The 15,000-nt window shown below is 42.3% G+C and overlaps 2 protein-coding genes across 3 annotated transcripts in view; both read right to left on the reverse strand.

Moving 5' to 3' along the window:
• irf2b (interferon regulatory factor 2b) overlaps nt 1–7,023 on the reverse strand; it is a 13,253-nt gene extending 6,230 nt beyond the window's left edge. The window contains exons 1-6 of one of the 2 annotated variants that reach the window (XM_084010437.1): nt 6,763–7,023; nt 4,314–4,406; nt 3,648–3,747; nt 990–1,166; nt 862–914; nt 208–346 (exon numbers count right to left, since the gene is read on the reverse strand). In XM_084010437.1, the coding sequence (XP_083866563.1) occupies nt 208–346; nt 862–914; nt 990–1,166; nt 3,648–3,747; nt 4,314–4,400 (556 nt within the window). In that variant the 5' untranslated portion in view covers nt 4,401–4,406; nt 6,763–7,023. Of the gene's footprint in view, nt 1–207; nt 347–861; nt 915–989; nt 1,167–3,647; nt 3,748–4,313; nt 4,407–6,329; nt 6,724–6,762 lie in introns of those variants that run through there. The other variant, XM_084010438.1, reaches the window with a different exon arrangement.
• A 1,951-nt stretch (nt 7,024–8,974) lies between these two features.
• Nucleotides 8,975–14,802, reverse strand: LOC311014072 (caspase-3-like). The gene is made up of 7 exons (XM_084010443.1): nt 14,707–14,802; nt 13,634–13,693; nt 12,183–12,331; nt 11,642–11,770; nt 11,192–11,367; nt 10,318–10,438; nt 8,975–9,616 (listed from the first exon to the last, which is right to left on the reverse strand). Exons 2-7 carry the CDS (start codon nt 13,687–13,689, stop codon nt 9,378–9,380), a joined length of 870 nt encoding a protein of 289 aa, XP_083866569.1. The 5' UTR covers nt 13,690–13,693; nt 14,707–14,802; the 3' UTR covers nt 8,975–9,377.
• Nucleotides 14,803–15,000: the final 198 nt, after the last annotated feature.

Here is a 15,000-nt window from a genome sequence, read left to right on the forward strand (position 1 = left end):
TCTCTGCTTTAAATGATCATTCTTCTTAAATGGTGGGAACCATTCCTCTTACTGCAATACGTCGGTGTTTATGCTGAACTCTGTCACCATGACGACACACCCAGGCAGCAATATAAACCAGACCTTCACCCAGGCGCGGTAGGTTAAGTAGGTGTGATGGTACGACCCGACACAGCCAGCAGTAACACGTGGAGATGAACGACTCGCCTGAGACGCTGTCCGTCACCGTGAAGTCTGCAGGTTCCTGCTTGATCATCTCCACCATGACGGGCTCCTGGACGGTGTAGTCGACCGGTCCGACGGGATCCTCGGGGGGAGCGGTCCTGTCTGGAGAGGGAGGGGCTACCTGCAGGGCAACATGCAGGGATCACTTTGCATCCTAAGGTCTCCATGCATATAGAAAGATATAACGTATGCAGAGAGATGGCGTCTCAGCAAAGCAAAGTAAAACCAGCAGCTGGAAGTAAATAATGAAGCGATACGATTGGCTGCAGACACTCTGGAAATCTGCATACAGCAGCAACATTTTTTAAGCACGGAAACCTTATGATTTATGATATTATTATTTAAGATTATTTGAATGTTTTCCACTGAACATAATCATAATAGAAATGATACATCTCATCTGTGACACAATACAAATATTTGAGTAAAGTGATTCCAGTTTGTTCTTTTCATTATGATCGGGATAATATTGTGAATCACAATGACTTTAGCAGCATAATAGTGAATTAAATGTTTAGTTCTGTAATATATTATTATTTCCCATCATGCTTACAGTGAGCAGAAATATAAATGTATTAAAAATGATATTTGATATTTCTGTGTCTCTCCTGTAAATATATGGCAGCTTCCACTTACATCTACTTCTTTATTTCCCTTGGGCTTCCCCTCCTTGTCCGTCTTCTTCTTTCCTAAACGGACAGAAGCATTAAAAGCCACGTTCTATGTGGAATGAGGAGGAGATGTGGTTTTTTGAAGCAGCCCACCTTTCTTCATGCTCCTCTCCGAGGACGACAGCATCTTGTACACCCTGAAGGCGTTGGTTCCCTTCTTGATGCTTTTGTCCTTCACCTCCTCGATGTCCGGCAGGCTGTTCATCGCACAGCGGAAGTTCGCCTTCCACGTCTTCGGGTCGGGCCGGTCCACGCCGTGCTGGTATTTACCTGCAGAGACACAGACGGTGAGACACAGACGGTGAGACACGGACGGTAAAACGCAGACGGTAAAACACAGACGGTGAGACACAGACGGTAAAACACAGACGGTAAAACACAGACGGTAAAACACAGACGGTGAGACACGGACGGTGAGACACAGACGGTGAAACACAGACGGTAAAACACAGACGGTGAGACACAGACGGTGAGACACAGACGGTGAGACACAGACGGTGAGACACGGACGGTGAGACACAGACGGTAAAACACAGACGGTGAAACACAGACGGTGAGACACGGACGGTGAGACACAGACGGTAAAACACAGACGGTAAAACACAGACGGTAAGACACAGACGGTAAAACACAGACGGTAAGACACAGACAGTGAGACACAGACGGTGAAACGCAGACGGTAAAACACAGACGGTGAGACACGGACGGTGAGACACAGACGGTAAAACACAGACGGTAAAACACAGACGGTGAGACACGGACGGTGAGACACAGACGGTAAAACACAGACGGTAAAACACAGACGGTGAGACACAGACGGTGAGACACAGACGGTAAAACACAGACGGTGAAACACAGACGGTGAGACACGGACGGTAAAACACAGACGGTAAAACACAGACGGTAAAACACAGACGGTAAGACACAGACGGTAAAACACAGACGGTAAGACACAGACGGTGAGACACAGACGGTGAAACGCAGACGGTAAAAGACAGACGGTAAAACACAGACAGTGAGATACAGACAGTGAGACACAGACAGTGAGACACAGACGGTGAGACACAGACGGTGAGACACAGACGGTGAGACACAGACGGTAAAACACAGACGGTAAGACACAGACGGTGAAACACAGACGTGAAACACAGACGGTAAAACACAGACGGTAAGACACAGACGGTGAGACACAGACGGTGAAACGCAGACGGTAAAAGACAGACGGTAAAACACAGACAGTGAGATACAGACAGTGAGACACAGACAGTGAGACACAGACGGTGAGACACAGACGGTGAGACACAGACGGTGAGACACAGACGGTAAAACACAGACGGTAAGACACAGACGGTGAAACACAGACGTGAAACACAGACGGTGAAACACAGACGTGAAACACAGAGACGGTGAGAGACAGACGGTGAGATACAGACAGTGAGACACAGACGGTGAGACACAGACGGTAAAACACAGACGGTGAAACACAGACGGTGAGAGACAGACGGTGAGACACAGACGGTGAAACACAGACGGTGAAACACAGACGGTGAGAGACAGACGGTGAGACACAGACGGTGAGACACAGACGGTGAGACACAGACGGTAAAACACAGACGGTGAAACACAGACGGTGAGAGACAGACGGTGAGACACAGACGGTGAGACACAGACGGTAAAACACAGACGGTGAAACACAGACGGGAAACACAGACGGTGAGACACAGACGGTAAAACACAGACGGTGAAACACAGACGGGGAAACACAGACGGTGAGACACAGACGGTGAGACACAGACGGTGAAACACAGACGGGGAAACACAGACGGTGAAACACAGACGGTGAGACACAGACGGTGAAACACAGACGTGAGACACAGACGGTGAGACACAGACGGTAAAACACAGACGGTGAAACACAGCAATGAGATACAGACGGTAAAACAGACGGTAAAACACAGACAGTGAAACACAGACGGGGAAACACAGACGGGGAAACACAGACGGTGAGACACAGACGGTCAGATACAGACGATAAAACACAGAAGGTGAAACACAGACGGTAAAACACAGACGGTAACATTATCCAGCTTGCATTTGTGACTTATTTTGCTTGATATTAGACAAAGTGACTAAACTATGTTGGTTTTTTTTTTTTTGTCCATTTGTTGAAAAACGAACCGTTCAATAAGGTAATTCATGCAGGATTACCTTCTTTAACTGTTTGTCTGAAAATGTCAACATTGAGTGTGTCTGTCATTTTATTACATAATACTTCCTGTATTTATTTTTTTAAAACAGGCTCTGTTTTCCACTTCTCTACCAGGACAGGGAACGATGCAGCTTCTTCACGATTATCTCCATGATCAACTTATTCAAAGTGTTTTTATCCTGATCAGCTTTATTATCTTATATCGTTTCATCCATAAAACAAACATTGTTACAGACAATAATCTACAACACAAGAATGTTATTATTATTATTATTATTATTATTATTTGATAACAGCTGGTGTGATCCAACCTTTATTTTTACATAAAAATGTACTTATACTCTGGTTCTGAAATCTATTTACCTTCAAGCTACTTCTTCATTGAAAGTAGGTTCATTTCAGCATTTTTTTGAGTTCTCTCACTTCCAAACAGAAATGCACCTTTTAACTAAACTTAAAAAAACATGAGGTTTCTGCTTCTGGAAGGCATGAAAGTGAAAACAGGTGAGATGAACTGGGCGTCGGGTTGGATTGAGTGTTACCAGTATGGATGGCCCATCTCATGAAGAGCGGAGCGTCTTTCTCCAAGTCCCAGCCGTGACGCGCTGCATGCATCCACGGGATCTGGAAGATCCGCTTCTCCTAGACACACATGGTGTATATATATTATATTTAGATAAATATATACATACATGCACATACGACGGCGTTTTAGGGCCTTTTTTACAAGATTTTAGTCGTAAATGTGTGAGAATAAAACTCCTTTGCTGCGACGCCTGCAGCGGACGACCTCATCACATCAAACTTTGCAATCAGATTAATTAATGAGGAAATACTGATGATTTTTGCTCAGAACCACCAGATTACCATCAGCATCTGGATTTTGTAGTGAATTTGGCCGATTCAGGTTTAAAACAACGTACGGATGTAGATGAGGTCATCGCTCTGGTGCAACTGGGACTACAACACCGACGCATCTCCCGTTACATCTATGGGGAGTTCATGGGATTTGTAGTCCAGTAGTAAAAGGATACGACAGATCATCACATAAATCCATCCTCAACATGTGGAGCTCATTTAGAATATCAGAGAATATTCAACGTTTTTTCTCTGGGAATATTGCCGGTCTTCCACCGGCTCCGTTTTTTTAAGATGATTATTTTTTTTAATTTGACCTAATGGCTAATACTCCGTCGTGTTTCTCTTACTTTGTTCACCCATTTGAGTCCCGGGATCTGACAGGAGTCGATCTGCTCCTCCAGCCACGGCCGCATCCTCATCCTCTCGACTGGCATCGTGTCCTGGGGAGCCAACACACAAACAAACACACAAACACACACACAAACACACACACACACACACAAACAAACACACAAACACACAAACAAACACATGTGTTACCAACATCTGCATGCATGATAGCAGATTACACTCCTTTATAATATATAGTAAATTATTAAATCAACCTTTGTGAGCAAAACAAAGGAGAGTTGAGTCCATTTTTGTCTGCAGCCATCAAGGATTTATACTATTCTTTTAAACACTGACCATCGCTGTCTGACTGCATTAAAAACCACGATGGTGAAGAACCCAGAGATGAATGAATGCAGCGTGTTGGAGTTTTATCTCAAACAGCGAGAGCAAACTTCAGCCAAACCCCCGTCATGTCTGATTTAGGAGCAGGGTTACGATGCCGGCAGTCTGATGAGATCAAAGTCCGCTGGGCCGGATCCACCGAGGAGCCTGACACTGAGCCAACACACCACTAGAACTACTTGTACTACTAGTACTACTACCACCTCGTGGCATGAGCATGAGGTCAATCAGGGTGACACGGCATGACATCAAACATGAGATATTATCCCCTTTATGAGCCACGAGGTCCAAGCTTCCTGCTTCATCCAGCTTCGAATAAAAACACAATACATCAGCTCTATGTCACTATAAATACTCTTTGGTGTAGTGTACATGGTAGTATAAGCAGTGTACATGGTAGTATAAGAGTGTACATGGTAGTATAAGCAGTGTACATGGTAGTATAAGCAGTGTACATGGTAGTATAATCAGTGTATGGTAGTATAAGCAGTGTACATGGTAGTATAAGAGTGTACATGGTAGTATAAGAGTGTACATGGTAGTATAAGCAGTGTACATGGTAGTATAAGAGTGTACATGGTAGTATAAGAGTGTACATGGTAGTATAAGTGTGTACATGGTAGTATAAGCAGTGTACATGGTAGTATAAGCAGTGTACATGGTAGTATAATCAGTGTATGGTAGTATAAGCAGTGTACATGGTAGTATAAGAGTGTACATGGTAGTATAAGAGTGAACATGGTAGTATAAGCAGTGTACATGGTAGTATAAGAGTGTACATGGTAGTATAAGCAGTGTACATGGTAGTATTAGCAGTGTACATGGTAGTATAAGAGTGTACATGGTAGTATAAGCAGTGTACATGGTAGTATAAGAGTGTACATGGTAGTATAAGCAGTGTACATGGTAGTATAAGCAGTGTACATGGTAGTATAAGCAGTGTACATGGTAGTATTAGCAGTGTACATGGTAGTATAATCAGTGTACATGGTAGTATAAGCAGTGTACATGGTAGTATAAGTAGTGTACATGGTAGTATAAGAGTGTACATGGTAGTATAAGCAGTGTACATGGTAGTATAATCAGTGTACATGGTAGTATAAGTAGTGTACATGGTAGTATAAGTGTGTACATGGTAGTATAAGTAGTGTACATGGTAGTATAAGGGTGTACAGTAGTTGAATCACATGTACAGCTGGATGAGTGAAAACAATAGTAATGAATTTTAGGGTTAAACTAGTCTGAATGATGCTGCTGTGGAAACATGGGGGGGGGTTCCCCCTGAATGCAGTGAGTCACAATTACTTTTGTTAGTGTTTTTATATATATATATATATATATATATATATATATATATATATATATATATATATATATATATATATATAGGTTAGGTTAGGTTAACTGCACCAGAAGCCAAGTTGCATGAATTAAAAAATAATAAAAACAAAACTATATATATATATATATATATACACACACATAAACATACATAATATTTATGAAATATTTATGAAATATTTGTGTATGATATATATTAGCCATGCAACACACACACACACACACACACACACACACACACACACACTAATATGTGTTTTGCATGTTTACGTTGCAGAACACCTCACCTGAAGTGCAGCCACATACTCCTCACAGTACCCTGATTTACGAGCATGGCACGGCGGCCTGAATACAACACGAAGCTCGGAGTTGCTAAACTGCGTTTAAATCGCCTCCTGTCAGCTGAGCAACTGTCGCTCTGCGTGTTGTCAAAACGGCAATAAGTCGCAGCCATTATCGGCCGACTCGCGACGGAGAGGTCCCCGGGTCTGGGCTCGCTGCTGCGGGGTTAAAGTTGGACGTTGTTCACGTCCGTGTTGATCTACCGACGGCGTAAACAAAACTAAACCCGAAGGCAAAAGTGAAAATAAATCCCTCCGCGGCGGCGAGGAGGGGAAAGAAAAACTACAGCAACTACTTTCACTTACACGGAGAGCGGCGAGCCGTCATGTCGTCCGGGCTGGGAGTCAACAACGGTTAGTATGCGGAAATCAACGTTACCTGCTCGGTCGGGACGGCCTGGAAGCCTCGCGGTCCGGCTGGTCGGGAGAGCGGGGGGCTCGGGTCAACTTACACCTGGTCCCGGTGTGTTTTAGGGGGAAACGACGCCGAAGTGTGTCCGTCGTTTAATTTCTCCGTCCAGACCGAAAGCAAAACAACGGCTAGCCTCGCGGGGGGAAGTGGGGGCTCGCGCTGGAAATCCCCCTCCTGCTCTCGCGCTCTCGCTTTGGGTCGATCGCGAGCGGCGTCGCGGAAGTCTCTTGGCCGCGTGCGCGCTCCCCAGGACAAAAAAAAAATAGAAGGAAGAGGGCTCACTCTGCTCTTTTTTCGTGGTACCACAACATTCAACGCATTTTCTAAATAAAATATATATATATTATTTTTACATTTTTAGATAAAATATATTATTTTTTACATTTGTAAAATATATGTATATTAATTGTATTTATTATATTAACTTTATATTTGTAAAATATATTTTTACATTTGTAAAATATATGTATATTGTTTTTACATTTTAAAAATAAAGTATATTATTTTTACATTTTTAAAATAAAGTATATTATTTTTTTTGCATTTTTTAAATATATGTATATTATTGTTACATTTAAAAAAAAAAGTATATTATTTTTACATTTTTAAAATATATGTATATTATTGTTACATTTTTAAAATAAAGTATATTATTTTTAAATTTATAGATAAAGTATATTATTTTTACATTTGTAAAATATATGTATATTATTTTTACAATCAGAGAGGAGTCGCCCCCTGGTGGCCAGCAGAGAGGGTGACAGATTTAACACGTTGCCTTCGCTTGTCAGACCGGAGGCTGCTGCCTGGTTGGTTGGTTTTCTTCTCAATCATAGACGATCTTTGAGCTGGATTTCATTTTCACTTCCTCTACACCCCCCTCCTCCTCCCCTTTCTGTGCGGCTGAAGCTGGAAACGAAACAAGAAACTAAAAGCTGCGTGTGTGTGTGTGTGTGTGTGTGTGTGTGTGTGTGTGTGTGTGTGTGTGTGTGTGTGTGTGTGAGAGATTGAGTGAGAGATTAGACACCTGCATTCATTTGGAAAGTGCAGATAATTGATTTGCCTGAGCTGAACTCTCATAATTATACTACGCTGCTTTGCTTCATAATGATTAAAAACACATTGATGACTAATAGCAGCTACTCACATTTTCACATTATGATCATGAAACCCCTTTCATTTCTGCTACACACACACACACACACACACACACACACACACACACACACACACACACACACACACACACACCTCCTTTTTCTATTCACAATAAAAATAAACTGTAGTTTGGAAAATACAGGAACTGAAAAAAACACCGTTATTTCAAAGAAATACATGCAAATGGGAGGGGCCGTTATGAATAGTCAAGGGTTATCTCTTTCTGACACACACAGACACACACACACACACACACACACACTGCAGCCCCCGGGGGAGTGGGTCTGATTGATAAACTAACTCCTCCTCAGCCACACAGACAGGAAGTTCACGTCTCAGGCTCCCCTTGTTCTACTTATTGAGACACAGAGATGCAGAGCGACAGAATCCTCCTCTGTTATCGAGCATTAGGAGAGGGGGGGGGGGGGGGCAGCCTGGATTCTCAGATCCTGCAACCATGAACCTGCTGATTCATTCAGATGAAACAATCATAGTTTTCTCTGGCTTCCTCTAGTGGTTGCATGTTCACAACGCCACAACACCAGCTGTTAATCATTCACCTATGAAGTAAGTAAACAGCAGCCTCACTGATGGGGGTGTGTGTGTGGGGGGGGGGGGGTATTGTCCCACTATTGACTCTGTTTTATCTCTGGGCCTCGGGTTGTCAACACACTTGGCCCTGAACGCAGCTCTGCAAGATGGGGAGACGAGAAGGCTTCCTGTTGGGAGCTTCAGCTCGATGCTGCCCCCTGCTGGCATGCAACTGAACATCAGGGCACCAGACAGTGGAAACAAGACTTCTGGGTTTCTCCTCACTTAAAATGTTTACTACACTTTTAGATTCATGCACAAAAATCTGTTGTTTGGTTTTTTTACACACTGAAGGTTTAAAATAGTAAATCAGAAGTCTAGTTTCTTTTTTTAAACACATGTTCCAATTTGACAAATATTATTATCCATGTGCGATAAATGCAGTAAACAGCCTGCATAAGAACCAGAATAAATGAGAATCAGCCATCTGTTTTCTTTTAAAGATTTGTGTATTTATTGCATTAAAAAAACGATTAAAATGCAGACATGAAGTACTTGGTAAACTCATTGCTTATCCTTTAAAATGCACAGTATTATATGTATGTCATAAACTCAGGAGAAGTTTAGTTTCATACTTAATAACTATAATATTCTAATGTGTAATCGCTGAAAGAGACTTTAAGAAAAAAATCTCTGGCAATTCTCCCAACACCTTTTGGTACATTTTATAAGACATGATAATCAAATCTAGAATTAAAACTGTTTAAGACCAAACTTTATAATCATCTAAACAGTTGATTAGTTTCCCTTTTATCCTAATGTTGGTGAAGAACCTTAAAAAAGAAAAAAAAATGGTGAAATCGATGGATCTTAAATCGGCGAATGGCTCCGTCTCAACCTTTGGATCGGGGGAAGTAGAAGTCTTTGGTCAACATGGAGACGATACAGGGGATCTGCTTCTTGCCGCTGTAGCCGGGGAGGTTGGAGGAGGACTCAAAGTGCATCGCCACCTTGTGGTTGACCCGGGTCATAATCTGCATCAGCTCCAGTTCCCCGCTGAAGCGCTGCAGCATCTCGCAGAGCGACTGCAGGAACCAGGAGCCTTTGTCAGTGTTCCTCCAGGAGTAGTAGCCTGCAGGGACAGTCAGACCTTCATACCCGACATTATGTCACAATAATTATACATGACGGCAAAAAGAACCTGGAATTAAAGAATTCATTCAAGAGAAACCAAACGAAAACATTTCAATTAAGAATCGGCTCTTCTGATCAGAATCAGAGAGAACGATGAATCTCCTCTCATCCGAGAGGCTCAATAATGAACATAATAATAATTATAATAATAATAATAAATGTTGGCTCCTTTCAAGACCCACACTCACTAGTCCAGTTCACTATCATTAAACCTTTAAAAAGATAAAAACCACGACCCGGAGGACTTTCACGCCGCCGCCGATCAAACTATTTAGAGCAAATATCAGCTGATCAGTCACCTGATCAAAATGTGGCAAAAAACTTCAGCAAGGCCTACAGAGGATACAATAAATAATACAAGTCTCAACTATAAACTATAAGCTTTTTTAAAGCAACACAAATCCATCTCCATCTACACTACAGAGACACTGCCCTCTGGTGGCGTCTGCTAGTCACTACAACACATCACATCCAGCATCGTAGAAAGAGCATCTGGATTTCTAAATACCTGGTACACCGTAGTACCAAACAAGTCAGGTTTACATGCCAGACACTGTGCAGAATATATCATATATTTAATATATCATTCAATACAATGGAGATGCATAAAAACTAAAAAGGGTCTCCTCTATGAGTTACCTGGAGCGGTGGAATAAGCGTACAGGAAATCGGCCTCCACGGGGATCCTCTCTGAGGTTTGAGCATCTACACTGTCGGTCTGGAGGGACGATCCGCCATCCAGTTCAGATCCACGGCACGCCTAAACCGGAACAGGAATCCAGATTACAGGCGGTTCTCAGCTACAGTCATGTGGTTTCAAACGTTTCAGACTTTTGCACTTTTATGCATCAAATAGTGACACAAGGAAGACTTGAAACTAGAGATGGAGACCATAAACTCATGTTTACAATGTTTACTGAGATAATACATCAAGAGAGAAGTAGGACCATTTTCTCATAGACTTCTATACAACCAGAGAGGAGTCGCCCCCTGGTGGCCAGCAGAGAGAAGTAGGACCATTTTCTCATAGACTTCTATACAACCAGAGAGGAGTCGCCCCCTGGTGGCCAGCAGAGAGAAGTAGGACCATTTTCTCATAGACTTCTATACAACCAGAGAGGAGTCGCCCCCTGGTGGCCAGCAGAGAGAAGTAGGACCATTTTCTCATAGACTTCTATACAACCAGAGAGGAGTCGCCCCCTGGTGGCCAGCAGAGAGAAGTAGGACCATTTTCTCATAGACTTCTATACAACCAGAGAGGAGTCGCCCCCTGGTGGCCAGCAGAGAGAAGTAGGACCATTTTCTCATAGACTTCTATACAACCAGAGAGGAGTCGCCCCCTGGTGGCCAGCAGAGAGAAGTAGGACCATTTTCTCATAGACTTCTATACAACCAGAGAGGAGTCGCCCCCCTGGTGGCCGGCAGGGAGAATGACAGGTTGAAGGTACTTCAATACGCTTGTGTGTAATCCTGGTAAAAAAAAAAAAAGTGAGGATTCCCTGTTTTAACTCACCTGTATGAAGAAGAGCTTCGGCTTCCCCACCAGACTCTTGCAGCGATCTCCTTTGAAGCACTTCGTCAGCGTTTCAAACCTCTCGCAGCCGTCGGTGCCGTAAATCACGCCTTCGTCGCCGTGACTCAGCAGCACGCAAACAAAGGACGCCCGGGCGCTGTGGTCCTCCTGGGACACTGCACAGACCAGGACGGAGCCAAACTCATTAAAGTGACGCTATTATTGTTATTATTTATTACTATTTCCATCTTTAATCAAGTCGTTTGGTGTATTATCTTGCCAGTGTAAAAATAAATTAATATTTTATTATATTATAAGAACTAAAGACAAATCTAAAACACAATCCCGGCCGAACCAGTTCATCTTGGGGTAATAAATTACTTCCACGAAATGCTTTATTATAACAGAAAACTAGATATTTAAAAAAAGCCTTGAATGAATGAATGTTACCGTTTGACAGCAGCTGTTTCATCCCCGCCACGGTCTGATCGTTGCACACTTTGACCTTGTAGCCGAGCTCAGAGAAGGTCTTCATTGCGGCCTCGGCGTCCACGTCCGTCCCTCTACGAAGGCTCATGTCTACACACACACACACACACACACACACACACAGACACACACAGACACACACACACACACACACACACACACACACACACACACACACACACACACACACACACACACACACACACACATAAATAAGATAAATACACTGATAGTGAACTATAAAGCTTTTTAAGTTAACGATTATCCCCGATGATGGAAGTTCTCGGTCAACTAGTTGTGAGAGTATTTATTAAAATCATCTCTGCTCGTACAGTACGTTGTGACCACAAAGACCTGAGGAACGCCCTGATCTTCCTCTTTCAAGAGAGAAGAAGCTGCTGTTTGACCGGCTCTGCTGTCAGCCACAAACATCCGTCCTCTAGCAGACAGGACGTTTCTACATTTACAGCACGTTTGGGTCATGAAATGAAACGGCCGTTACTTGTGCTGCTGTGGAAGTTCTTGTTGTTGATGATCAGGCAGGTTCCCAGGTCGGGATAGTCCATCTTGTAGCTGTAGGGGTCAGAGCCTGCTTTGTTACTGCTGCTGGGGGAAGAGTCTATTTCCTGATCAGACTCTTTGGCATCCGACCTGAAAGAGAGAGAGAGAGAGAGAGAGAGAGAGAGAGAGAGAGAGAGAGAGAGAGAGAGAGAGAGAGAGAGAGAGAGAGAGAGAGAGAGAGAGAGAGTTGATTTGAGACGATCAGGTCTTTTTTTATTTTTTATTATTATTTATTTATTTTTTATTATAATTTATAATTGTATTATTATTATTTATTTTTTAAGTTTTCTTAAATATTATATATTTATTTTATGTATTTTTTATGATTTATTTTTTATGATTTATATTATTATTTATTTATTTATTATTTAGTTTATTATTTTTTAAATTATTTGATTTGTTTGTTTTCATGTTGTTTTTTATATGCATCTCTTTCCAATGCTTTTCATATTTTACATAAAGCACTTTGGATTGCCTCGTTGAAAGTTGCCTTACAGTTTTCACATCTCTCATATTATCTGCTTTAGTAAAATAACAGACGCTAAAGGTCATAAACTTAATAACACATTCTCTTATACACAAAGATGACTGACTGACTCATATTAATAAAAACCTTTAGAAGGCCTGAACAGCTGGTTTCATTATGATTGTGTGAGATTCAGACTTCCTCCACCTTCTCCAAAAGTCAGATTCAAGCACTTTCCAAGCACTTCAAGGTGCATTTCCATGCTTTTCCAGCCCCTTCCAGCTGTGGTAAACTCCATATTTGTATCAATCCAATGGTCAGTATTCAGTCTACTTATGATGTCACTTGTTCATCACATTAAATGAGATGTTATTGTCCTCTAAACAACCAACATGATGTTTGGAGACAGCTTTTTACAGAAGGACCACAAATGAAAGGAAAACTAATTCCACTAACAGATCCACAGAAATATAATCACCAACTATTTTCATCATCTGTTCATCATCAAAAGGCATTTTTCATAAAGAAATGTCAGAAAATGCTGTTTTCAGTCCCTCAGATATGGAGATCTTCTTTCCTCTGTTCTATCATAGATGTCATCACATACAACACACATTTCAAGACCTTTAGTCTAAATCCAAGACCTTGAAAACCTTGGAAACACCACACTAATATTCAAGGGTTTTCAAGGATTTCCAGCACCCGTACCAACCCTGGGGTGTGCAGGTTTTAGTGACTCCTAGCTCGGTTACACTTTTCTATGTGTATTTGTCCAGCGAGCTGACGTAACCTTCACCAGAGCAAAGGTCTAAATCAGCCAGGTGAGTGGAACACACCTGGCCTTCAACGCTTACCTGCGTGAGGATATTTATACACACACACACACACACACACACACACACACACACACACACACACACACACACCTTGTGAAGAAGCTCAAGGCGTCCACAGTGTCGCCGCCGGCCTGAAGCTCTGCCATGTTGCTGTGGAAGAAGAAAACCATCAGAAAGAAAGAAAACAGGAGACAAGGAGATAAAAAAGAAACGGGTTTCTAGATTTGCATCAGTCTGGCTTTTCTAGTTCCTGGTGTTCAGTTTCTATGTCACCATCAAATAACCTGCAATCCCATTTAAATAACAAAGAACCACACGCAGCCTGACTGACACTGAATGTCTGAGGCCGATACAGACATTAACTCATTGTGTGCTGTTTCATTTTATTTATTTATTGAATGTATGTATGCATGGAGATTTGATGCTTTATGATCATTTTATATAAGATTATTTGAGATTAAGATTTATTTTATATATGTATGTATATAAATGTGTGTGTGTTACACTATAATATATGATAACAAATATATTGAATGTGACATTACCCATTGAACTTGAACCGACTCTGTCCTATAATAAGCTACTATAATAAAAACTGCTGAGGTAAACACTTAACTCATAGCGAAACTCCATCGATCACACGATATATTAATACTGCCTTCACGTGATATCGGAATTATGGGAAATTCGAGTTGTCAACTCGGAAACTGCACTTAAACGCCCCTCAAACCGTAATTTGGAGGGGGATTAAACTCGATGGAACCCTTTGATAGCCGAGTTACCGGAACCTCTCAACATGGGACAGATTATTAGCCGTTAGTATTGTAATCTCTAATCTATGAACACTTCATTTAATACAGACCAATGCTGTTTATCCTTCTATCATAACACATGGAGGGCAGATTATTATATGAGCGGACGTTTCCAAAGCACTTTAACGTGATAATACCGTCATCCCGACGCAACAAGTGGGATTTTTCCGATGAGCACTGAAGGCATCATCATTTACAGATACGGCAGAAGCCGGTCGGTAAGCAGTGACGCAACGTCAGCCCGTCTCCTTCGACGTGAAAGCACACGGAGGTGACGTTACACTACTAAAGGCACCTCGTACCGGGTTAACTAGGTCACGTGGCCTACGGGAGGTGACGGTATAAACGCACCTGTCGGTGTGGACGTCGGTTAAAGCTGCTCCCCGGAGTCTTCCTCAAGTCTGTTCCTCTCACGGAAGCGTCCACTCGTTTAAAATACCGTCCCCGAAACGCTCAGCCAATCAGACACGCTGCTGCATTCTGTGGGCGGGGCCAACCACCCAAAAAACGTGGGGCGCACCTTGACCAGAGGGTGATTGAGGGGGACGCTGATTGGCTGAGACCAACTGCGTTTTAGCGTGTTGGTGCGTGTTCATAGAATGTATACAAGTATCACTATGAAGGACAACAATGTACTCCAAGTAT

Source organism: Eutrigla gurnardus (assembly GCF_963514095.1).
Source record: "Eutrigla gurnardus genome assembly, chromosome: 5".
NCBI lineage: Eukaryota > Metazoa > Chordata > Actinopteri > Perciformes > Triglidae > Eutrigla > Eutrigla gurnardus.

Coding starts and splice junctions, on each gene's coding strand:
- LOC311014072 (XM_084010443.1), bottom strand. CDS start 13,689: ATGGCAGAGCTTCAGGCCGGCGGCGACACTGTGGACGCCTTGAGCTTC. Junction 10,439..11,191: donor CGAAGCTCTTCTTCATACAG/GTGAGTTAAAAC, acceptor GTTCCGGTTTAG/GCGTGCCGTGGATCTGAACT. Junction 9,617..10,317: donor CGCTTATTCCACCGCTCCAG/GTAACTCATAGA, acceptor CTGTCCCTGCAG/GCTACTACTCCTGGAGGAAC.